Genomic DNA, 27,076 nt, shown 5'->3' with positions numbered 1-27,076 from the left:
GCTAGTACGGATATTTGAGGGAATTTAAGGGAATGGCGCACGATGAGTAGGTTTTGAGACAGTTTTAAAAGTGATGGGGAAACGACTGCAGCTGAAGCACAGCAACAGCATCGGTGGAGAAATGCAGAGCAAAGGAGATGCAGAAAGGTGACCTCCGAAGAGGCTGAAAATACACACAATGACATAAATCAATGGTGGGCCACGTGGGATTCGGGATTCAAAGGCCCCTCCAGACTTGCCAAGTCCTCCGGCAGATATGAGCATCAAACCACATGAAGGGTGAGTAAGGGAGGCTTACCCAGTTATCTATTTTTTCTGCCGTCTACTGATGCATTAGCGTTCTTCTGTTAAGTACGCATTTGAATTCATCAGAGTAAATTCACACGGCCCTGTATTTGCAAATGTCCCGAGGAGAATTGCTACTAATCAGGGCAAAGCGCTTCACAGAAGTCCGTGCCTGTACAAACGGGTACGCGTGACCAGATGTGTAGTCTACAATTCGTCGTAACTCAGTCTGAGAAACATCCACAGATGCTAATTCACCTAGACACACACACACGCACAATATGAGATGCATCCTCACACAAGCACTCAAAAGCATAACTGATGATGCTCTTTCAAGAGCGTCGCTTCTGTTCCAGGACTTGGCAGAGTGTCGTGCTTATGGAGACAGTGCGTGCATATAATATCCATTCATAGCTTGTAATTGCTGTCGGAGTGACATCAAGAGCTGACTCATAAATCAAACACTGAGAGAATGCTTTTTTAAAAAGGTGTCATGGTTGCTGCATTCATTCGTTAAACAGGTAGTTATGACAACATCTGACTGGATTGTTTCACACACATACACGGGCTTACAAACAAACACTTAAGAGAATAGAGTCGTGGGCCAATAGAGTGCTGTGAAAAAAGGGCTGAGAAAGACCCCGTTCTGATTTCTGATTTTTTTGCATATTTGTCACAAGTAATTGTTTCAGATGATGATATTAGTTTTATTATTGTACAGATAACAATTGTAATTTTTTTTTAAAAATGCAGTTTTTAGATGATTATTTCATTGGTTAGGTAAAACGCCTATCTAATAACGGGTTGTGCCACCCCTGGCAGCAAGAACGGAGGTCAAGTGTTTGCAATAACTGGTGATTCTTTAAGTGTGGATTTTGAATAGACCACTCCAAAACCTGCATTTTGTTCATTTTGAGCCATTCAGAGGTGGACTTGCTGGTGTGTTTTGGATCATTGTCCTGTCACAGAACCAAGGTCTGCTGGAGTTTCAGGGCACAAATCGATGACATTTTCCTTCAGGATTTTCTGGGAGAGAGCAGAATTCACTGTTAGAGCAAGTCGTCCAGGTCCTGAAGCAGCAAAGCAGCCCCAGACCATCACACTACCACCACCATGTTTGTTGGTGTGATGCTCTTTTTATGAAATGCTATTTTAGTGGGCTCGCCACTCACGAGAAGGTTCACCGCTGCTCCTCGTCTCACTGTCTCAAAGCCTTAGAAATAGCTTGTGTAACCTTATCCAGACTGTTTCTTTAGATCTGGGCATGATGTGTGTCATTTTGAGATCATTTAGTCTACTTCACTTTGTCAGACAGATTCTATTAAACAGATTTCTTAATCGAACAGGTCTGGCAGGTCTGGTGTGACAAGTCGAATTAAACTCAGCTTTCCAAAAAATGAAAAGAATGAAACCATAATTTAAGAACTGTATTTTTTATTTACCCAGGTGATCTTTACCCGATATTAAAATTTGTTTGATGATCTGAAACATGTACATGTGACATATGCATATGGAATAAAATAAGAAGTCAGGAAGAGGGTGAATATTTTTTCCACAATACTGTATATGAAGCAAGAATAACAGCCCTCGTGTCGCAGAAAACATCTAACAGAACATCATAACGTTGTACCTCTTTCTCGCCTTTTGCCTTTTAATATTGCTTTTGCAGCCAGAGCCATACGTTCCTTTAGTGACTGGATATGTGCAGAGCATGACTGCATACAGTATCACTAATGCACCATAGTCTGCCTTCCATTTCATGTGAATAAAGATATAAGGCATGCACTCTCCCTCCTGCATTAGGCACACGTGTCATCAGCGGGACTGGTGAAGCTATAAAATACTCTTTTTAATTTTTAATCCCTCGATTTCATGGAAATTGCCTCTGCGATACAATATCACTCGATAAGATTATCTTTACCATCCTCTCCCTTTGAAATTAATGTAAATGTTTGCTGCCAGCTGGATTTCATTTGTGATTATGACGAGTTAAATACAAGTCGTGGAAGAAATCTCATTAAAAGACTAAAAGTAAAATATTTTACCTGCACTGTCAATGCCACCCAGCGCTTTGTTCGTTAGGCAAAAACGCCCCCTGTGAAGAGTTGTGTTTCTTTTTTTCCAGCAGTGTATTCGGTTTGGAATCAAATATTTTGGCTGCTTTACTTTCTTTGAAATTAACACAGCAATGTGTTAACTCGCTGTGGTTTATCGGTCAACAATGCAGTTTTTACCCCTAAAAAATAAACTATATTAACAACTTCTGGTAGGAACAGTTCATTGTCTGACTTGATCATTCACTGAATCTGTTGAGAAAAAGAAAAATGCAGAATAAAACTAACTAATCCTCTCAGCAACAAAAAAAATTATTATAAATACATAAAAATCCTCCTTCCTTGCTCTCTCCAGGGAGGTCAGCTTGCTAGGCTGCAGTGGTTTCCAACCTTTTCCCTCTTAGTACCCACACAGCCTTGTCAGATAAACTGAAAGAATAGCATTCCCTTTTAATACCTTTCATGTTCAGAAGAGTAATTTCAAAACTGTATTTGGACAGCTTTCAGCTTACCATTTCTAATTTATTGCTTCATAGTTTTTTTTCAACAGACCATCACTACTGGCACACTACTTTACCCATAAGTCACTACTTTTGGATACTATTTTGTTTAACATCTCTTCATTTCTTTATGCTCCGAGATCAATTTCACCCACATACCTTTCACTTATTTCCTGTTTCTTTAAGAGGAATGTCATTATAAAAAAATATAAGAAATGTATACATAAAAAAGGGCGACTTTTAAAGATTAGAGACCAAAGTAAGACCAAGATATTCAAACTACTTTATAATGTTAAGCTCCTCCCCTTGTAGGAAGACGTTAAAATGCACCACATGACCACGCGTCAGTGCCTATATAAGAATTAAAGATGCTTCTTGGAATTAATGATACTGAATTAATCATACTGCCCACTTCATGTTGTGGTCTTCTTCTGTTAATACTTTAGTAATGTTAGTCGTGTCAAACAATGTGATTTTTGTACTTATGAAGGTTGTTTTTTTCCAGAAAATATTAAAAAATATTAGTTTTTAGGTACAAATTTGCAATTTATTCTGTTCATTTTGTCAGATTTCTTTTAACTTCCATTTCTCAAACAACCTTAAGTTATCTAAGCAAATTTGCTCTAGCCTTTTGTATGGTCCGTATTACTTTGTTCATTATAAAGACTATTTTTGGTCACTCTGTAAGACCAAATTTCAGTGATTTTCTAAGCAGCCTGTCCGTATTTTTCATTAGTTTCCCATATTAACTATGCAGCCAGAGCAGGGTATTCACTTTCCTTTTGAGTCCTCGCACTACTGAACGATGCAATCACATTATTTTTTTAAGCGTTCATATATCACATCCACTATCTGTGTCTTCATCTGTGGAGATTTCACTCCAATCAGTCCCTTTTATTTTGCTGCTGGCTCTTTGGGACTGCTTCATAATTAAATGTGGCTCTGAGCGATTTTTTGGTTTAAATGAATTTTTAAAAAGTTGTTTTGGAAACTTTCATGAGAAAAAGATAGCATTACTGTCTGACACCTCAGTCAAACGACAGCTGTCTTAACATGCTTTTATCTTCCTCATTCAATGGTTAGGTCATTCATTTAACTAATACTTAAACTGCTAGCTGTACTTGAACCAAAAATATTTACAACTTTTTCTATCTATTATTATTTTTAAGATGATGCCCATGGTATAAAATCAAGTGTACTTTGCATTAGCAGGTATTCTGCTTAGTTGCCTTAAGACACACAGTGCCCAGAAACTCTAGTTAAATGAAAATCTTTTAATAGCAGCCTGGGTCAATAGCTGCCACACCATGTCCTTCATGGTTCAACTGGACTGAGCTTCAAGTGAAAAACCTTTTTTAGTTAGCATGTGTGTAAAATAACCCAATGATTAACAATTAAGAACTAATGGATCCTTAAGATTCTCTCTGGCCCTCGAAGAAAACAAACAAGACACAGAATGAGAACAGGAAGAACAGCAGGAATATTCTCCACGGGACCGAAACACAATAATAACACACTATTTCCCCTCAGTTTAATAAAGTATTCTGATTCTGATGACATTAGCGAAAACATAAGAGGCTGCGTTGTCACTGCTCATGCCACTCAGTGCAGGGCTCGCAAAATTGCTAGCCTGACGTCCCGGGGCTAGCGATTTTTCCAGTCGGGCTACCAAAATCCATCTCAGCTCTGCCCGTCGGGCTATCATAGGAAGGAAAGATATGTCAATGCTTTTGCATTCTTTCGCAAATGTAGCTGAGTAATTATGTCATCGATGAGCCACTGTCAATATGTGACACATTGAAATCGCGTTTGAGTTTGCGCTTGTTTTTTGCTTTCACTTTCACTTTGCGATCGCGCGAACTGTGTGTAGAGAGCGGCAGCACTGATTGGTGAGTCACAGATTAATTGCGCACCAATTCCTCTGGCATCGTCTTATCAATCGTTAGCTTACTATCAAACATGACAAGTGAAATCTCCTGCAGCAAGCTTAAACATGTGATAGATGTTGATTGCGCAGAGAATTGCTGATCGTTATGTAAGTATGTGTAAAAGCAGATGGAGTTACGCAGGTATTTTAGTTCTGCAGAGCCAAACAAGACAGGTCAGGGTGAAGAAGGGGCAGCCAAAGAAAAGCCTACCACAAATCGGAGAAGTTATGACAAATCAGACTATGAGGCAAAAGGAAAGCGCAGCTTTTTTGGTTTCATGGACAAAAGAATTTATGTGGCTGGAATATGATGAGCTAAATAACATAATGTTCTGCCGGGTGTGTTGTGAGTTTCCCTTGATTTCTGAGTCGACAAGCGCCTTTGTTACTGGGACCAGTCATTTTAAGAAAGACCCCATCAGAACCCATGAGAAATGTAAGAAATGCATCATTGCTCAGTCTGCAGTATCTTTCCCAGAACAAACACCAATTGCAAAAAACATACTAAAAACAGACCAAGCATAACAAGAAGTCCTGAAAAAGCTGTTTAGAACAGCGTACTATGTTGCAAAGAGTGAACTACCATTGGCAAGATTTAGCAGTCTTTGCAAACTTCAAAAAGCAAATGTACTAGATCTTGGTTCCACTTGCTTCTTACTGAACACTGATTCATGTTCTACACAGTTCTTGCAAGTTCATAGAAATTTCTGTTCAATTAGAACCAAATATTTGAGTTGATGATTGTAATTTGTTGTTGTAATTTGTGTTTTAAATATTTTTAGATTGATGTTTTGTTTCCTTTACAATATTATACTTAAATGTATAAAATTGTCCTCTTTTTTTATTCGGGCTACTTAAATTTATTTTGGGCTACCAAAAACTGAAGAGTGCCTGCCCGAAGGGCTACCAGGGATTTTGAAATTTTGATACGATAAATTTGAGCCAACCTAAAGACTTTTCATAGTTATAACAACGTTGTTACCACCAAAGGCAAGCCAGCAAGAAACCTATTACAATGATTATATAATTAGGCTTTTACACAACTAACAAGCAATATTTTGATAAGTACTTTGATAAATGCTTCTTTAAAGTGTTTAAAGTGGTTTTGATAAATATAATTTGGCGTTAATTAGTTCCAATTAAAATGGCAGCAGAGGTAACGAACTCTGGATCCTGAATTACTGCACGGCTATTAAACGTGGCAGACAGAAACATGGCACTTTCTGCTTGAAGGAGAGAAAGCAATGCTCGCCTACCTTTCTTTCACTTATCAGGGGACTTTGGCTGAGTAACACTGATTATCCTCCCTGTTTGCTGGCGTAACATTGATTATCGTCCCCTTGTGCCAGGAGTCCCTCTGAGAGGATCATTGCTCTTAATCCTTTGACCTAACTACCTCTCCTCAACACACCTTGGATTAGGTCCTCTGGTGGTTGCCTGGCACTCTGGGAAATAGGGTAAACAATTAAGAGATTAAGTGGCTTGGGCTAAATGTTGGTCTACCCCTACTAAGAGGACCCATTCTGGTCCATAATGCTGAGGTCTGGGCTCACACCCAAAGCCTTTTTTTGTTTTGGTTCCAATGGCAGGCTTATATGCTCACTGTCGTTAAGATGGGCTTTCCATTCTTTTCTCTCTTTGCAATATTTTTTGTCGCATTTGCACAAGAATATTCAGAGGAGCACGGTATTCAATCACGGAAATGCTGATTCCTCACTGAACAAAGGCCTTCTGAGCTACTGATCCACTGCACAGTGCAGTAATTTTTGGATTATAAAAACAAGGCCACATTTATTCAGAGGCACGGCATCAGAGGAGTTTGGCAAGGAGGTGATGACAAAGCGAGACTGCAGGATGACTCACAGTCTACGCTGGCAATCTGTGCCATCTAGATCTGAAGCATATTAAATTCTCCGCAGTGGTCATCTAAAGTAAAACTGGTGCCAGGTTTGTTTGAGGCTCATTAGGCTGGCCCATACGGATTACTCATGGACAATCAGGTCGCTGCAGTTGTTTGATACAACAGATAACAGTGCGCAACAAAAAAAGACCACATTTTAGTGACAATCTTGGCCTGAATACGCTACTTATAAATCCACTCAGCTTTAAGAAGAAAAAGGCTTACACAGGGGCAGACACAGACAATGGCATTAGTGCTGGATGCTCATTAAGATAACAGGCTATCAATGTGTGTCAGCCTGACTGACAGTAAGATATGCTGAAGCTGCAGGCGTCATTCCTTAGAATCCGAAGGTAAGTGCTTGACACCACCAGTCGCTCACAAAGACAGGAAGATGGGCAGATAGAGAGATGGCCTGCCCACAAAACAGGTACAAAACTGACAGGTAAAGTCACCTCAACGCATTTATTGACTGAGCGAGGATTATCTCCGAGACAGGCTTTTAGGCTGCTGTAGGACAGAAACGTGAATAAGGTGAAGCAGAAAAAGAGTGACACACACACACGAAGACCTGCTGACACGCGCGCACAGAGTGCACGTGTTCACCTGCCACATTTCTCACCTCGTAAGGGCGACTTCATGGCGGCTTCTACCATGCCCACCAGTAGCTGTAGGCTCTTGGGGTCTTGGGCCAGCCCTGAGGCGAAGGCGGCCAGCGCGTCGGCATGGCGTCCAAGGTACTGAAGGGCAACACCCTGTCGGAAGTATGCCTGCAGAGAGAAGGAGGTAAAAGAGCTATCAGTGCTCAAGTCTTCTGCCACAGCATGGGGCTTTATTCAAACACATTACCAGACACACTCATTTCACGCCATTAGCATTTTTTCCACATGAGCAGTTTTCTGAACATGGCACCTCTCTCCTTTGTATTCCCATAATAGAGTGATCACTGGCTTTTTTTGTACTTGTTAATTGGATTATAAGTTTTACATAAATGCACATGTTACACTCTGGCTGGCTGCCTTCTCAGGAGCAACGATTGTTTTTCTATTCAATTTTTTTTTTTGCTCTCTGTCTCCTTGCTGTGGGAGTAAACTGCACAAGTCGAGCGCTGGGATTTCTCTGGCTGTTAGAAAAAAAAAGTGATGGGAAAGAGAGAGGGGAATGAGACAGAACTACTTACTCAAGTCTGCCTGTAGTTTAGAAAATAACACCCATAAATACTTCAGATTACTTATTCTCTTTGACAGTACACACTTGTAAAAGAGTAACCCAACTGCCCAGTCTGTTTTTGCTATACTTTTTTTTTTTTTAAACTTCAGATATGTATTTGCGTAATGTTTTGGACACATGGAAGAGCCTTCAAAGAGACAGAACTCAAACAGATTTGTCATCCAGTCATTTATTCACAGAGCTGGGAAAGTCACATTGTTGGAAGCATAATAAATCAGTACCATGAGGCAGATACTGCATGCAACTTGTAACATATTGTATCTTTCTGTTAGAGACTAATTCTTTTTTTTTTTTTTGGAACATTGTGCACACTGAAACCTAAAACAGACGCTGTCTCTGCGATCCAAAGCCCCAACAATAAGTGTGCTTTCCCCCCCCCCCCCGCATGTCTGTTTGGAATCACTAGCTGCAGAGAGATCTTTCATCCAGGCAAGTAACTCAGTATGTTTGTGTCTAAGGCCCGATCAGACAGAAATCCTACTGAGTTGTTAAACCTGACTCTGGTCCAGTCTTACAACACCAGCAAAGAGAGATGAAACTACGTTGCGCTCATTATTCACAATCCAAACCGATAAATCCCCTTCAGGAGAAAGCAAAGTGTCTCCCAGAATAGTCATATATGGGCTCGTGTCGCACATTTACAGCTACAAAGCAATAAGAGATAAGAGTCCCAAAGTCTCCCTTACGCTGGTGTGTTTTTTGTGCGCTGGCTCGTGTGTGAGGGGTAGCAGCAGCGGTCCAGGCTACCATCTGGCTAACTTCTCGCGCGGTAGGCAGCAACTCCACTCATAGCTTCCAAAAGTGACACAAGGGCTAATTTGCCATTAGCATCTAAGAGGCCTTTTCATTAGCCTTCCCAAGCTTCTCTGTTAGCACGACTAGGAAGTGAGAAAAGCAGAGAGGATTAGGGAAAATGAGACATGACATCGAATTTACAGAGACCAGTAATTAATTTCGCTTCCGTCCGAGACCCCCCACTGACTACCAATCTCTCTCCAGACCTGCTGCCCCCCACTTCAACATTTCCGCCGCCCCTCACTTGCATCACATCTCCAATGAAAATGACGACGACAGAGATTAAATTCAAAGCATTAACCTTTGTTCTAACACTGTTATTATATGAGTGGAGCACGGTTCAGGGAATCCGCTCAATATTAATTGCATCTAGCAGCAGTGGAGTTTGGGCAGGATGCACTGGCTAGAATTGAGAGACCCCACAAACGTTTTGCCCAAGGGAACAAAAGACATTTAAAAGCACTTCTCCCTTTGATTAGATTTAGCCTACAATATGACTGCTCTCCCTTTCATTCTCTTAAGCGCCGTACCCTGACCGAGACGACCGGGGAAAGAAGATGAAGGGAAAAAGATGTATTTAAAAGGAAGGTTTGAGTCAAACCAAAAAAAAAAACGTCCTCTTCTTTAATCACTTCATTGTAGCTTCTCTCGTCCTACATAAGGTTGAAAGACTAGACCGGCTAGAAAATACATTGAAATACTGGAAAACAGAAGCACAACACTGAATGCATCACTGCAAAAGTGACAGAATCGATGTGCCATACAGCCTTATAAGATTTCTTCTTCCATTAGTCTCCCATGGGCTTCAAAATACACCATATGGCTGCACAAAGACATAAATGTCACATAACCTCAGCCTCGGCATAATCCAACAAGTCAATTCAACCAAGTACCGCTGTTAAAACAGAGGGCTCCACTGAATTTACATTGCAGTGGCTGAATACTAATTAGGGACAATGGTGATCGTGATACTGATGAGAGCTCAAGATAAACCGAAACTGACGTACAAGTAAAAGACTGAATAGCACGCAGCAAAATCAAATAGTGCTGCAGAGATAATGTCGTCAGGTTAGCGATGCTGTTAGCACGGATTGAAGCATTTTGGGTGAAGTAAAAACAAGATGTTTACCCCTACACATTTTTATTTGAATCCACGCTTAAAAGGATCTTTTCTAAAAACACAGCAGCATCTGCTCAGAGCTGTTGCTACAGTGATTAGCACAGCCTCTGTAGCTCTTAGCCAGACAAGAGAAATAAACAGAGGTACGGTACAGGGAGCATTACAAAGAAGGAGGCAGCATCGCAGATTTGCTGTGACCTGTCAATGTACAACATTGTATGCACAACTGAGTGTCAGCGTCTCATCTTTCAGCCAACAAACAGCTCCCTAAACAGGAAAGAAAGAGAGTCACTCCTGCCAAGTTCCCATGCAGCACATGCCCTCCTGAAACGTGACACATCTGTTTGGCATCTTTTTACAACATGACATCGACAAACCAAGACTTCGAATAATGTGTTTTGCCAGAAATTCAATCCGGGGTGAATTATTGAACCTTCTTGCATGTTCGGGTCTTGTACTTAATGCAGCAATGTGCTGATACCACAGAAGAGTGGATAGAGAGGGGAAGGTTTGTCGTTCGTACCCGTGGGTGAATTCTGAGAGGGCTTATGTGCATGTGTGCAAATGCGTGATTACGTGTGAGTGTGTGTGTGAGAGCAAAAGAGAGAGCCTACAAAACACATATGAATAAGAGACAGGGTAAAAGATTTTCTTCTTTCTCGAATATTTTAATATTTCATGAATCCTTGTTTGATGTAGTTTTAAATATTCATGCTTTTATGCTTAGGAGGAAGAGGGAAATGATGCAAAAAATCACCGCAATACACTGTGCTAGACACTGTGGGGAACCAACATTCCCTGTGCATATACACAAATAAGCTCACGCACACCGCTGAATACGCTCTTTCGCTCTAACAAGCCACTTACAATGAAACATGGACAATATTCTTCAAGTGACAGCTCTGTTGTTCACAATAAGGCTCACAGTCAGAGCAAGTGAACAGAAAGTTGACAAGATTAAGACTGTGAATTCGGCGCAACACCAGCTGTTGGAGGCTCTTTTTCTATTAGGAGATTAATGTCTCAGCATATGTCCTTGCCCCCTTCTTAGGCTGTACACTCTAACCCCAGAGGTGTCCTCAGTCCCTGGGAACATGTCTGTGTTTCCACTTGTCGAGCTTTCCTCAAGATCTCGGGGTTAAAGAAAAAAATCTAGTGAAAACATATATACGACTACCAAATGGATCAGAACACCGAGCAACAATTCAATTCAATTCAATTCAATTATATTTATATAGCGCCAAATCACAACAAAAGTTGCCTCAAGGCGCTTCATGGATACAGAGAAAAAAACAACAACAATCATATGACCCCCTATGAGCAAGCACTTTGGCGACAGTGGGAAGGAAAAACTCCCTTTTAACAGGAAGAAACCTCCAGCAGAACCAGGCTCAGGGAGGGGCGGCCATCTGCTGCGACCGGTTGGGGTGAGAGAAGGAAGACAAGATAAAAGACATGTTGTGGAAGAGAGACAGAGGTTAATAACAGATATGATTCAATGCAGAGAGGTCTATTAACACATAGGTGACTGGAAAGGAAAAACTCAATGCATCATGGGAGACGTAGGCTAGACGTAGGGCAGCCTACGTCTATTGCAGCATAACTAAGGGAGGATTCAGGGTCACCTGGTCCAGCCCTAACTATATGCTTTAGCAAAAAGGAAAGTTTTAAGCCTAATCTTAAAAGTAGAGATAGTGTCTGTCTCCCGAATCCAAACTGGAAGCTGGTCCCACAGAAGAGGGGCCTGAAAACTGAAGGCTCTGCCTCCCATTCTACTTTTAAATACTCTAGGAACAACAAGTATTTATTTATTTATTTATTTATTTTATTTATTTATTTATTTATTGTCATTGTCAAGAACAATGAAATTGCGTTTGGGGCTTCCATACAACCCAAAAAAAAAAGAAGAAAATAATAAATACCCCTTAAAACCCAAGTGTACATATTTAACCCAGTGTGACTCCAATGCAATAAGACAATCCTTAGCAATAATGTTCGTAGAAATTCAGACAAAGACCTGAGAAACATGACAAAATACAACAATGCAACCCATTCAATATTATCGTACTGTGAGATATGATATCAGATATGATAGTTATCTATTTAAGAAAGGGGGGGGGGGGGGGGGGGCAGGAGGGGGAAGAGAATAAAGATATGATGCACCAATGCAGACCAGTTCATTGCTATTAAGAAGTTGGATATGGTTATTGTCCGTGAGAGGGGGGCAGAGAGTTCAGGAGCCTCACAGCCTGTGGATACAGGCTGTTGGCCAGTCTGGATGTTCTGGCCTGTATAGACCTGTACCTTCTCCCTGAGGGCAGCAGATGGAAAAGGTGGCACGCAGGGTGATGTTGGTCCCGCAGGATACTGTGCACCCTCCTCAGACAGCGAGTGGGGAAGATATTACTGATCTCTGGCAGACTTGTTCCAATAATTCTGCCAGCTTCTTTCACCACCCGCTGGAGTGCTTGCTGATCGGCCTTGGTGCAGCTGGGGAACCACACTAGAAATCCATACGTCAGAACGCTGCTGATGGCACAGTTGTAGAAGTTCAACATCAGAGATCTGGGAATGTGTGCGCTCCGCAGTCTCCTCAGGTAGTAGAGGCGCTGTTGGGCCTTCCGTACAACTAAGGTGATATGGTTGCCCCAGGACAGGTCCTCGGTCACAGTTACCCCCAAGAATTTAAAACTGCTCACCCTCTCCACCGCCTCACTGCCAATGAAGTAGGCCTGCAGAGCGAGAGCGAAGTGCTCTAATAGGGTGATATGGTACTACAAGGTCATTAAGATAAGATGGGGCCTGATTATTTAAGACCTTGTATGTGAGGAGCAGGATTTTGAATTCAATTCTGGATTTAACAGGAAGCCAATGAAGGGAAGCCAAAACAGGAGAAATATGCTCTCTCTTTCTAGTCCCTGTCAGGACTCTTGCTGCAGCATTTTGGATTAGCTGAAGGCTTTTCAGTGAGTTTTTTGGACATCCTGATAATAATGAATTACAGTAGTCCAGCCTGGAAGTAATAAATGCATGAACTAGTTTTTCAGCGTCACTCTGAGACAGGATATTTCTAATTTTAGAGATGTTGCACAAATGGAAGAAAGCATTCTTACATAATTGTCTAATATGTGCGTTGAAGGACATATCCTGGTCAAAAATGACTCCAAGGTTCCTCACAGCGTTACTGGAGGCCAAGGTAATGCCATCCAGAGTAAGAATCTGGTTAGATACCATATTTCTAAGATTTTCAGGGCCGAGTACAATAACCTCAGTTTTATCTGAATTAAGAAGCAGAAAGTTAGCAGCCATCCAGGTTTTTATGTCTTCAAGACATTCCTGCAGTTTAACAACTTGGTGTGTGTTACCTGGCTTCATGGATAGATAGAGCTGCGTGTCATCTGCATAGCAGTGAAAATTTATGCTATGTCTTTTAATGATGCTGCCGAGGGGAAGCATGTATAATGTAAACAGAATTGGTCCTAGCACTGAACCCTGTGGAACTCCATAATTAACCTCAGTGTGTGAAGAGGACTCTCCATTTACATGTACAAATTGGAGTCTATTAGATAGATATGATTCAAACCACTGCAGCACAGTACCTGTAATACCTACAGCATGTTCTAATCGCTCTAATAGGATATTATGGTCAACAGTATCGAATGCTGCACTGAGGTCTAGCAGGACAAGCACAGAGATGAGTCCACTGTCAGAGGCCATAAGAAGCCATAAGAAGATCATTTGTAACCTACAGTTACAACAGTAATATGATTTGGTAAACGAAGTTTCACTCTGTGTGTATGCAGTCAGCGCTGTTCCTGATATAAGCACTTGTACAGAATTTCTTATAGCGCCGTTTGAAAACCAAATAACCAGACTTTGTATAATTTTCTGAAGAGCTCTTGAGTAATAGTTCTCCAAGATTTTTGAAGGTCTTTCAAAGTTTTGGACATTTGGCTGCTTTTTCGCTTATTTTCAGTCCAGACTTTGTATCTGACCATTTTTGGAGGAATGTTTTTTTTGTTTTGTTTGTTTCTTAAGCCACTCAACACTGACCTATGAATCATTCAAGTTTAAAAAAAAGCACCTAACTCAAAGGAGGAACCACTGTTGTGTGCACACCAACAGACATTTTTTACTAGCAGCTAGTCAAAAGACACAATTTATTCCCATTTTTTTAGTCGAATCTATGAAAAATGACAAAGATAATACAATTTGGCAGGCATAAAATAGTGTTTTTGCACCAACAAGGTGATTCCCAAAGAGTTATTGGCTGAAAACCTTGCACATCTTTGGATGCTGTGCTGTATGTCCTTAAAAAATTGAGAAAACTGGACGTGAAGTGAAGGACAAAAGAGAAAGTGGTAGTCCAAAAAACAATCCACAGCAGATGAATAGCATCTGAAAGTCGTGTCCTTAAGAAATAGGGGGAAAAATTCAGCAAAAACCTCACAAAGGACCTGAGAGATGCATTTGGCACTTAAGCAAAGTGTGTGACTGGCAACCGTTTCATTTTTCAGCATGACAGCGATCCCAAACACACTGATGATGTTGTAAAAGCATACCTGGATAGAAAACCAGTCTGTAGCACTCGGACCTCAACATTATTAAAGCAGTGTGGGATCATCCTGACAGAGAACAGAACAAAAGGCAGCAAACATCAAAGTGCTTGTGAATGTCCTTCAAGAAGCCCGGAGAACTATTCCTGAAGACTACTTCAAGAAATGACAAGAAATCTGTGTTGAAGAATAAAGGTGGCCACAAGAAATGCTGACTTCCAAGCTAATTAGAATTGCACAAACTCTGTTTTTGTCTTATAATTTCATTAAATATAAAGCTGTAACCATTTTGCAGTATTTGTGTATCTGCACGTGTGTCCACGTACAGTTTCTTTTCTCAAATTGCAGTGTGAGATGCATGTAGTAGTTCTAAGACAAAATGCACCCAGACAACAGGCCTGATCCCAAATCTGTCATTTTCAGAATGGAATCAAATAGCATAGGTAATTTGCACCAAGGGCACTGGAGCTGGAAACACGCCCATGTGTTCAGGTTTTTTTTAACTAACAGCTGAAGCAGTTCTCTCCCTCACATTCAGAGGCGTAAAATCTCACGCACACTGATGTCTCTCTAAACAAGTAGCCTAGCTCCTCACACACAATGCAGACGGCCTGTCACCGAACAGATGGCTACAGCTGTGCTCCGGTAGCCCAAGGCCTTGTGTAGCTTGCTGTCCTGATCGGTGATCAGCAATAATAGAGATGCACTCAAATGTGGAAATCAATAGAAGCCGCATAAGCTCCGTTTAGATCGTGCCACACCCTTCAGTGCTGTACTGTGTTTGGGATACGCCTGCTGCAGATGGATTCTGATCACCCACAGGGCGAGTGGTGCCAAAGCTACGACTCTGAACTGAACCCCCGCTGGTGACATAATGGAACCCAAATCAGTCCATCAAACAGGGACAGCAGGCTGCAAACACACTGCAGGCACACACGCATATACACAAACACAAACTGAGAAAAAATACATCAATATCTCGAGAAGAAAATCGCCCATCTGTCTCCAATAAACGTGTATTACTTGAAATCAGCTTTCCACACCGGCCAGGACGCTGGGATTAGATTAACACTAATAGCGTGACAGGAACAAAGGCATTGCTGCTTTTCTTTCCTCTCTGTCTTTGCTCTTTAACTATAGGTGTTGTTGCCTGGTTGCCAGTGTGGCCCAGAAATGTCATGTGTCGACCAGGGTTTAAGACATGTGCCTGCGCCATCCCTTGCACATCTCCGCCACTACACTTTCAAGGTGACACAGTCGACTCGGCGGGTACACAAAATGTCAGCTGCTTAATTTAATATCCAGGGATAACTGTCGGCTATGACAAATTAGCTGGGAGAACAGTTGAAAAAGTGAAATGGAATGATTGCAGCTTTGGGCCCACTGCCCTTCAAGCTGACAAGCTGAAAGCCACAGAAGAAGCACAATGGAGCCTCTGCTTAATTAAATCTATTTCTGAAGCCAAAACTGCGAGCTTCTATCCATCTGCCGTGACTCCTCGCAGGTAGACACCCCCAGTCCCCCATGGTTGAAGAGGTCCGATGATCCCCAGGAGGACCAGTGGGGGCGTTACACCCATTGCCCTGGGTCAAACATAAACCTTTGGCCCCGGGGTCACAGGGATGGAATCATGACGCAGCTGCCTGTCTATTACTGTCTCCCCAATCTAATAAAGCCAAACCCTAAAACGGCAAAACATCCCTGACCTGCATCGATCGATCTGTGTTTATCTGTCCGTTTGCGTTCTGTTTGCGAGGAGAAAAAAAAGCAGTGACAGACTCATTTTTCCCCTCACACTGGATGAAAGATGTCTTCAATAATCCAGCCAATCAATGAAAAAATGTTGCTTTTACAGGATTTTGTTTTGCCTTACGTGCTGACTTTGAGGGCTTTTGTAGAATACTCCCGGTTAACTGTACAGTGACATTTTTGTTAACAAGCTAAGCCACATCAAAGGTGCATGTTAAGCACCTATGCAAGTCAAATTGAGACACCTCGCAATCTGCATGTAGGTAGACACAGTAAAATATTTATGATCCATTGATGCATTCCTCCCTAAAGGCGTTGTACACTCTGGTGATTGCTGTACTATCCAAAGCCCCTAATTAGCCCATTAGATTAGATGGCTTTAATGAGAGCAAATTAAACAGATCATTCTATGTAGAGCTGGCAATTAAAGGGTAAATGTTTCATTATTCAGTGAGTGGCGACAATGAAACTCAGGTATACTCCAGGTTGCCTGGCAGGGATTTCAGTGTGAGAGACAATGTAGGAGTCTCTCATGGCTGCAAGGAATCGATTAGCCGGCTCACATCAAACTGGCAGGCAGCGTAGGACTCCAGATTGGAAAAGGTCATAGTCAGGTATGCGGAATCAATGCTGAGTATTCTGTATTCACTGAGTCTTGCATTATCTGGTTAGGGGGATGGTTTAACGCTTTCTAAAAACAATTATCAAAAGACAAAGAGAACCTTCAATAAAAAAGGTCAGGCCTTGTAACCGGTGGAGTGTCATATGGCGTACATCTTTTGTGACAGTCGGAGTGAAACAGAAGGGAAAGACTGATATTGCTCATTTATCACAAACAGATGAAACAGCACAATAGTGGCAAGCTGTGGGGTCGGGCAGTGACACGCTGTCACAATGCACTGTTTGGCAGAGGAAATTCAATTTTCTCTCTGCTACGTGCACGTCCACCATAACTGACGGCCTCACAGAGGAAACAAACCGATGGAAAGTGTTAAAACATCAGATAAAAATATAAAAAATCACTCTCTCCCCGTAGCTCATTCCAAGCATGTTAATTCCAATGTTAGAAAAGCCACGTCACACTCTGCCGCCGTGATTTATAGCCCGGTTTGTCACATGGATGCAGCTAGCATAGTTGCATTCCTATTAGCATCTTAAGAGTGTTTAGATGTAAGGCTGCAAGGGTCAGGGTGTTAAACAGATTTCCGTGCCCCTCTCAACTAGATCCTTGGCTCGGCTCTGCCTGAGCACTGCACACGATCCCAACAGCCACAGGGGCTGACTAGCAATTAAAGTGGGCATTAATTACTTAAAGGAGCTTTAATCAATCAAGGCCAGATGGTGAACCTGAAAAAAAGAGAGCAAACTCAAGGCTGCATAAGTGCCCTCTGTGCCGACTAGGCTAAAGGTGGTCATAAAAGACTATATTAGAAAGGCCTGCTTTTTATAGACCTCACATTTTTCAAGTGAAACAGTCCATCGAGCAACGAGCGGCAATCTCCACTGGACATTTTAAGTGTTTACCGCCATTATTAAGTCTTTTTCAGTCTTTTTTTAAAGTGTAACAGATCATCCCAATTATTCAATACAAATTTGTGTGTTTGATAATTTCTTTACAATGCAAATTTAATAAGAGTCCTAATCGCCTGTGCCCCTGATGTGCTTTACCCCACAGTCATAATAGAAGAGGCTACTTGGCCCCGGCTCTGTGCTCTTCTGGCCTGAGGCACCGTGTCCTCCTCCTAATTTGTACTCCTTTAATTGGCTCTGACACTAACCTCAAGCATGGCTGAAAAATACCCTCTTCTAAGTAAACACAAAAGAAGGGACAAGTGTTCCCAACATGAGAAATCAAGCGTCTTCATTACTCGCTGGAAGCTGCGCCCAACTGAGCCTCTTGCGAGAACTCTCTAAAGCATGACAGTATAAGCTGTTTTAATATCTCACATGTTGCTTCCATCTCCCCCGATTTATTGAATTTATAGCAGGACTCGAGATGTACTGTGGCAAAAATGAAGGGAAAAAAAACTATTCGGAAAATATTTAGTCTGTGCGAAATGAAAACTTGAAAGTGGCATTTGCAGAGTGCGAAAAATAAGCTGCCAAGTCAAAATAGTTTTTTGGAGCCCGAGGTGCTTTTTTTTCTTGGTTATCGCTGAAGATCCCAGAGAGAGGAAGAGTCCACCAAGTCATTACCCTCTTACACTGTCACACACTAGGCACAGCTCCTTGCCAGTGTCGGCACTTGGGTTGGGTTCATTAAGTTGCTCTGGCCTTAGTGGGAAGTTGCTTCATCAAACAAGAGTCAGCAGCCCAGGCTGCCATCTGACAGTGTGCTTCTCCAGAGCTGCCCTACAATACTTCAAAAGACTCACAGTCAGCCTTTATGGAGAGCTCTAATGAAAAGCATGGCATGAGCCCCACTGCTTTTGATTCTGCTAGTGAGAAGTCATACATGATTGAGTAAAGGCAAGCTGAATCACAGATAAATCACTGAGGGGTTGATAAGACTGGACAAAGAAGAGGGAAGCGTTTGAAAAGACAATGAGAATGGAGCACAAAACAGTTTTATATACACGACAGTGGACGAGGGCTCGAAAAGGAGGTAAAGGTCTGCACATCAAGGAGACACACTGATGCCCCCTTGTTATTCTTCCCTCGTCTACTGTACATGACTGCTGCCATCCAGGCTATCAGAGCTGTTTATTGTGAATGACCTATTTCTCCTTCCCATCTCCCAGTGCAGCAGCAGCATCACTATATTGGGGTATTGTGGATACAGCGCCACTGCTTCACCATACCCATGCACAAAGGGAAGTCCCCAGCGATTATCAGATAAATGCACTTTAATTCACAACACATGCAGAGGTTTATATATAGACGGGCTAATTCCCCCTCGGCCACACTGCAATATGAACTCCACGGAGCGCCAATTTAAGTGTGTGATGAGTCCCACGCGGACAAGGTCCTCTACTTATCATATATATGACATGCTCCGGCACATTGCTGGGCCAGAGAAAATATGAAAAGCTGGAGAGAGAAAAAAAATCAGGATTATGAGTGGACCAGTGTGGACTTTTTCATTATTAATGAGGAGACAATGAAGTAGGTTTCAGGGCGGCTTTTTTGTGACGAGATATTTGTCACTCCTAAATGTAGCTGAGCTCCACAGTAGCATAATTTTCACAGGATATTTGTCACACTAAGAGAAGCAAAAAAGTCCAAAAGATGCAGAGAGCCGCACATCGCAGCTAATGCAGATTATAGCAGCAAGTGCTTCCAATTTTACTCTGAAATCCTGACAGTCGACTCCCAATAGAGGGCTAATTGGCAGACTCCTACTGAAAGGAGGTATCTGATAACGCTGAGTAGTCCTGTAGCACATCTGCGCAATCTTTGTGTTAGCTCATTAAACAGGTTCCCTCAGCGTTCTTTGGCCATCACCATGCATCATTAATTGTGCCCGCCTGCTAATAACGTTTGCTGCGTTTCCCTCACTTTGATAGCTTTCGCTATGCGTGCTGTGACACTCTGCGGCCTGTCCGGCAAAACAAAGATGAAGTGAACAGGTTGCATTACAACCTGTTGACTGTGTATATGCTAAAAAAAACAGACAGTGTATATGTTCACTGGAAGTCCTTTGGCAGCTCCTCTGAACATCAAATTAATCCGCTTCCAGAAACAAGAAAACACACATGCATGCTCACGCAAACACACCCCTGCAAAGAAGGCCAAATAAAAACACTTGCTCAGAACTCTGAGTCATACTGTGGGTGCCAACAATCAACATGGCTCACCGCACACAGCTGGCTGCAGCAAGGGAATGTATTAATTTTCTCATTTAGAAACAAATATATACTACAAATAGATTAATGGTGTTTGATCAGCTTGGCGGAGCAATGCCAATTAGCATGCATAGATGGAAAGAAGCACTGTGCTTTATTATTACTTTATCATTATTATTATAAGTGCTGACCTAAAAGCAGGGTAGCTACTAAAAATATGACTTAAACAAATGTCACAGCTTTATACAAAAGCATTATAGCTCCCAAGAAGGTGTTACAAGGGAAAACAGTTCAGAAACAAAGGAAAATTTAAAAGAAGGAAAAGAAACACGGGGGGGGAGAGGATCGTTAGCACCATGGGAGCTAGGAGAGTAGGCCCACGAGTGTGGAAAATTGAGGCTATGGTTAGCTTAGGACCAGCGAGAGTTGAAAAGTGGACCTCTTTTCATACTACACGGAGTTTGGCAATTACTGGTGACAGCAGTTCGCACCAAGATGGGGAAAAAAATTGATCCAGACAAGCAAGACTTAGTTTGCTTTGTTAAAAGTAATTAATCACTGCGGCCACAGAGGAGGGTTAGGTGCCTTGAGTGCTGCACAGTTCTGCTCAGCGTGTCTGACTGCGCAGCCATATGTGAATTTAACTACACATTCTGCACACATGTCCGAAAGTGAGTGAAAAAGGACAGGGAAGGGTTTTAAGGAGAACTTTCAAGAGAAAGAAGGGAAAAAAACAGACCGATGGAGGAACGAGGCTGGGAAAGAAGAAACATGCGCACGCTGCACCCATTTATTCACATGCATGCACTCGAGGGGACCTATAGTGCAATCCATCATAAAAGTCTTATCCACACCCACTGAGAAAACCCCCCAAAAACCTACAGTAACAGGGAGCTGCGGGATAAGCAGGTTATATCTGGAAAAATACAGATAATCCTTTCACCTTCAATTCACTGTAAGTGAAATGAATGCTCATCTTCTGCCGCAGGTAAGTTGACATGAAATAAACATCATTTGCTCGGTTTCTCCCTCGAAAAGAAAACAACATTTGATCCACGTCTTTAGAACCACTTTAGCATCCGTAATTTTGTTTTTTATTGCTTATGCTCACAGTTTTTAATTGAAAGACAAATCCAGCAGCGGTCTTGTTTTTATCGCATTAGACACCCTCCTCCTACTTTGTGATTACAGTGATCCTAGAGATGAATCACTGCAGATGCTCTTATTGCCTCTTGTAATTTCCTGTTACCTTTCTCCTGCTGGACTACTGTCAGTCCAAATACACCATAATTATAATTAGTTCAATTGCGCGCATTTTTGAGCTCGTCGCAAACACAAAAGCAAAGAGAGAGAGAGGGGGAAAAAAGCTAAAACTGAACACATGCCGGGCATACTGTAAATCCCATTAGATAACACACGCTGCCCTCAAGCTCTCAGTGCTGTGAACCACACTCACTCCTGCCCACCCTCCACTCTGCAGTGATAACAGCAGCAGGAGCCCAGAGCCACAAAGACACAACCCTGATCAATAACAGAGCACATACACACACTCACAGAGGAGTCCAGTGATCTCATAGTAGCTGGGGGTCTTAGGGGAATGGGCGTCACTGGGCAATGGGAAAATTGGATGTGAAATCGTGAGTGGAGCTGGGAAGAAAAAAGACAGATGGGTAGGGCACAAGAATGCCATGGGTGCTCTCCAGTGTCATATTTCTATCCAAAAGCTAGAGAGTTAGAAGGAGCAGCAGCTGCAGCAGCAGCAGGGAAATGGCCATGTGTTAAGAAAGGGCTCACCGAAGTGTTGGCTGTGCAGCCGCGGGCCTGGACTCTAATAGAAACAGAAGCCAGAGACCCTTCCATGTCAGCGCCTCGGCTGAGCTGAATACTAAATCCTCCTCTTGTGGTAATGATCACCCCAAGCAAGAAGCAGGTCTGAAGCAGCCGTTTGCAAATGAACATCAGGAAACCTGTAAATTCAAATTAGCAAATGGTCTGTACCAGCAGCTCTGTTGTGTAACACCTAGAGGACACAGTTTGACCAACAAGGGCAATCATCCTCTGGTTTTGTGGTTTCCCCACATTGCACTTCTAGCCTCACTGTATTAATGCAACAGTTTGCCTCATCAGCAGCCCATGGGGTCGGGTTGGGGGTCTTAAGAAATAGATGCAGCGTGATAAATGGCAAAAAGAAGCCGAATCCCCTCCCATATAGTAGGGGTGTATGAATTACCTATCAGGCTGGCCAGGGAGCGATGACCCCAGTGGACGTAGCCAACCCTGCCACCATAAATTACTAAGCCACTAGTCCCTGCTCGAGACCTTGCTATAACTCACACACACACACGCACACACAAACACCCACACACCCTCTGGACCTCCTCCTTAAATGGACCTCTACTCTCATAACTTATTATTAGATGGCACAATGTGAGAGTAGTGCTCTATTACTTAATGACAATACTAACATTGGAGCCTATTATATCATGCTTACTGAGGTAATTACAAGAGATGCACCAATGTGAATTTTTCAGTCCCAGTATTGTTACAGATAATTTGGCTTTGGGTAACAGCCGATAGCGAGTACTGTGCGGACTGAAAGTCATTATTTTATGTGTAAGGCGACAATAGTAGCCCCTTGCACACATACACAAAATGATATAATGATTTATATCATATTACTTACCTCGTTTATAAACTGCTTTTTGAATTTCTGCTCTGTTTTGCTGTCATTTATTTACACTCGCTCTAATTGGGCTCCTCTCATTTGCTCTCTGTTTCACCGTGTGCGCTCTTCCCCACCCACATAGAGAGGAGCAGAGGAGATGGGAAGGTGAAGTCACTGTGATTTTGTTCAAATTCACCCGACGACTGTTCAACTTAAAACCAAATGGGGTGAAAAAAGAAAGAGGAGGAAAGAGAGAGACACACAAGCTAAAAGGCAGTGCACCATGAAGCTTCCTTTCCCCCTCATATCTTTTATCTCGACACTGAAATCGCAGCTATTTTATACAATTACTCACTGACTTCAGAAACATCATCTTTTTAACTGGGGATTTCCTTGAACTCTAAATATAATAAAACTGAAATGAGAAATTCAAAGATACATTTTGTAAAGGAAAGACGGCCTGTATTTATATCACAAGACATAATAAAGGCATCATTGCGGAGAGATACCGGATCCAGCTATTAGTGTCAGTATCAAGTGCAACACTAGCTATTGCAACAGATAGCTTCCAAGCTATCAGGTCAGACAGCACTTTTGAAACCTATACTGGTCTTCATATACCAGCACACCACCCAAACACACAGTTTCATGTGCTGTATGTATCCTCTTTTCTGTAAACTATGCTCCTGCTCTACGTGCTGGGAAAATGTAACTACTGCAGTTTTCTAACACTATCCTCCCTGAATCATTTATCATGTTGTGGCATTAAGATAACATCCTGCACTAACTCATCTTCTAGTGCTATTCTATGAATAAACTTCCTAATATCAGTCAGCGATGGCTCATTATGCTGGCTTATCATGTTGGGCCTCTTTTAAAGTGTTTTCTCTCTTGGGTTAGAAAAAAAAGTGTGCTAGTGTGCTTTTTTTTTTGGTGCTGCTGGATTAAGCATCCTGTTTTAAACATTTTTCTGCCGCTTTTTTCCCCAGAGCCAGCAGAGATGAAGAGAGCTTTGGAGTGTTCAGAGAGAATTTCATTCAACCTGTAGTGCTTCACGTTCCCTTAAGGGAGTTCCCTTTTCTCTATGAGGGGTCTGAAGCTAAACAACCCCGAGGAGAGGTCCAGGGAGCCACTCATCTACTGTACAAACATGGGAAGCACAGACATGGTGGAGCAGAAGGCTGTTTACAAGACTAACCAAGCAGATAAATAACCCGTGATCACTGTGAGAGATTCTCTAAGATAAATAGCGCACGACACCAGGTTAAAACTGTGACACACAGATGATTAGTGGAACATTACTTTTAGGTTTTATATTACTTTTACTCAAGAATGAAGAAAACAAAAAGTTCAAGTGTATGAAAAACAATTTTAAAAAACTAGATCACCGTCAGGGCCAATTCTCTGATCAAAATCATAACCGCTGCATGCGTGCCGACATGCTTCAGTATTTGAAAGTACATCAAACACAGAAAAATGTTTATTAAAGATCTTATTAGAGAATTCGGAGTTTTGCAAAAGGCCCTGTTAATAATATTTTCCTGCTATGTCACTGGAAATCGACCATCGTGAGGCTTTTCAAAGGCCCAAGGTCCTTATTAGTTAGTCTGCATTCTTTTGCAGTAGCTGCTGAGGGAAAAGAATAATTTCCTGGATCTAATACTTTATAGTGCTCTGTACAAAAATTTCATTCGGTCCTGCTGATGGACAAACAAATGACAATTAAAACACAAGTTCTTTGGAAGGGACAGCAAATGTAGGATTGCACTGATCCTGACAGTGATTAGAAGCTGCTGCTTTTTCACTGGTCAGCCCAGTGTTTCCCACAAAAACATTCATTTGGCAGACCTTTACTTTACTTTGCAAGAAATATTAACACCCAAATATAGTTGGTAAAGCTTTTATTTTTGTTATCTGTTTGAAAGGAACACTACTTCTAATGGTTTTATTGCTGGACTCTTGAGGCTGCTAACCAGACAAGTCTAGCCCTTCACCTGTTTTTTCCAACCTACGTCACTATTAGCTCGGTCACTATTAAAGCAGTTTTCTTGACCTCATTTACTTTAGACCAACTCCAACTCCACAACTGGAAGGGCTGGCAACAACACCCCTCATTCTGCTCTGGAAATCTGCTCGAGGGCCAGTCTTAATCAGAGCCTACAGCAAGTGCAGAGCTGGTTCTGCTGCTACATCCAGCTCATCGAGGCTGCAGAGCAGAACAAGGACTACAAGCCACAGTCAAAGACGGTGGAGTTGCAGTGCTTCAACATGTGACACACCTGCAATAACATTTGCGCACTGGAGAACCTTATGAACAGTATTAGCTAACTAATTTAAATAAGCTTATATGCATGCAATGTTTTGAAAACATATGCACTGACCCATAAGGCCACTAAAAGAGCCTAAATCTGTGGGAAAAACTGCAGCCATTCACCAATCATGGCTAAAATGTAGCGTGCTGTGCAGAAGCTTGATGCACACCTTTCTAAAGATCTCCCTGATATAGACCACAATAACTGTGATTCTTATCAACATGCCTGGTAGCAATATGCTGGGTAATCAACAGAAACACAACATATTGACTTGTGCAAGAAATGTCTCCTGTGAAACAAACATGAAGGGCCATAATTGTGAGTGGGCTAACTCATATCACTGCTCCGTATAGCTAGATAGTGCCAGTTATCTGCCAGTGTAGCATCTGTTATTTCCTTTTGCTCTACCAATCTGTGTGTAACTCAATCAGTTCTGAAGTCTTTGCTCTTTTTTTGGATGCAGTAATGTCAGATAAACTGAAACATTCGTTGCACATTCATTAGCTCCAACTCTGACAACAGCTCAGCTGGCATTGTTTCAAAGAAAAAAAAAAAGATGCTGCAGCAATCCCAGACAAGTTGGATAAAATGGGTTATACAGCAATTAATTTCAGTTGGATTTTATTTGCACAAAAAAGCTTCACACTAACCTGTGGTACGATTTTGAGGTTTGTTTGAGTGAGAGTAATGAAAAGGTCCACTAATTGGGTGCAGATTTGGGGAAGAAAGGTAAAAAGAATGAACACATCTGGCATTTTTATGAAAGAAATTACTGTTCGTAGAAAAAGAAAATGAAGACCGGCTGAAATCAAATAAGACAAACTAAAAAAAAAAAGAATAATAACAAATCAGACATGAGAATATTTTAAGAAAATTGCAACTGATGCATCTCTAAAATGATTTAAATGTTTTACATCTGTTAAACAGAAAGTATAAAGAAAAAAATGTAGGAATGGTATAAAAGTTTAAACTATACAGCTGCTGAAAAGACACTAAGATATAAAAAGTCTTTGTGTGTGTGCGTGAGTGTGTTAGTGTGCATGTCTGCAATACCCTTCCATGACTGAGTCATCTTATTAAACCCATTGCCTGGAGAGACCAGAGTAATTACTCAGTCCTTCACAACACCTTTTGGACTTTGGGCCAGATTCAATGTGCTGCTCCAAATGTCACACACCTTAGTTGGCAATTAAGCAGCTCTCTCCCACAGTGGCAGTTTTAATGGGCTTCTTCCACTAAAAATAAAAGCTGTGAGATATACTCATATCACATTACAAGAAAAGGAGGGTTGTGATGATCCATAACATGTATTTTCTATATAATTTGCAGGTGAGTTAACAGGTCATATTGAGCTTGGAAATGGTGATAATGAAAACATTTAGTAGGAGATGCAGGCCACCATTTGCGTTTTTCAGTTTGTGTTTTCTGCTTTCTAGAGCAACAAATTCGCTTTTAATTGGTGTCCTACGATTCATCCAAATCATTTCCTGCAACATAGCCTGCAATTTGCCAAAAAATATTAGGTTTAATTTGGATTTAAATCAGGCTTTTAATTTAGATTGTTAGTATTTCACAGGTCTTATAAAGCCTTAATCCCATGTCTTCAATTGAAGATGTTTCGCAGCTTGTATGCTTATAAATGGCGTTTATACTAGTTAAGGCACTGCTTAAAATTCACACCCCTGCTCTGCATATCTGTCACCAGTACAGAAACATTAGGTGATAATTGCCTACAACGAATGAAAACACAAGGTCAGAGAGCAGCTGCACTTAATGCAAACACCAGACAGAGCAAAGTTTGACACCACATTCCTGTCAAGGCTCATTCAGTAACACCGAGCCACATCCACTTTCTCTATCAAGACTCTTCACCCCAGTGTCACTCGGCAACGTGCAACTCCAATTAATAGACCAGTGTCTATGCAAGCGTGTCACAATGGCAGCTGCCTTACCCCCTCCTTCTTTCTGGGCACGGCTACAACGGGTGCTCAGTGTTTATGTCACCTCTTAATTGCATTTTTCCCCACGGTAGAGGTATGGCTTTGTGCAGACGCCCCGAGGAAGAAAAAGAAGGTCAGGCTGCCAATTTGGAGCTGGCAGGTCGAGAGTAGCGGCAGCACTTAGTTTCGCTTGAGAAGAGAACGGAGGGCTGCTGCTCATCTATGGAAACCAGGACAAACAAAAGAGATAAGTGAAGG

General features: G+C 41.8%; 1 protein-coding gene across 3 annotated transcripts in view; it reads right to left on the bottom strand.

Annotated features, from left to right (window-relative positions):
• Positions 1–27,076, bottom strand: part of LOC147317141 (tetratricopeptide repeat protein 28-like) — a 197,895-nt gene that overhangs the window by 67,927 nt on the left and 102,892 nt on the right. For all 3 annotated transcript variants that reach the window (XM_086313820.1, XM_086313821.1, XM_086313822.1), the window contains one exon: positions 7,289–7,436. In XM_086313820.1, coding sequence (XP_086169946.1) covers positions 7,289–7,436 — 148 coding nt within the window. The remainder of the gene's footprint in view (positions 1–7,288; positions 7,437–27,076) is intronic.

The sequence above is a fragment of the Aulonocara sp. 'chitande type north' Nkhata Bay genome, linkage group LG12, assembly GCF_057382095.1.
Source record: "Aulonocara sp. 'chitande type north' Nkhata Bay isolate Kocher_YH1m ecotype deep benthic linkage group LG12, A_spYH_male_GT1.1, whole genome shotgun sequence".
Lineage (NCBI taxonomy): Eukaryota > Metazoa > Chordata > Actinopteri > Cichliformes > Cichlidae > Aulonocara > Aulonocara sp. 'chitande type north' Nkhata Bay.
This window is presented reverse-complemented; position numbering and strand designations above follow the sequence as displayed.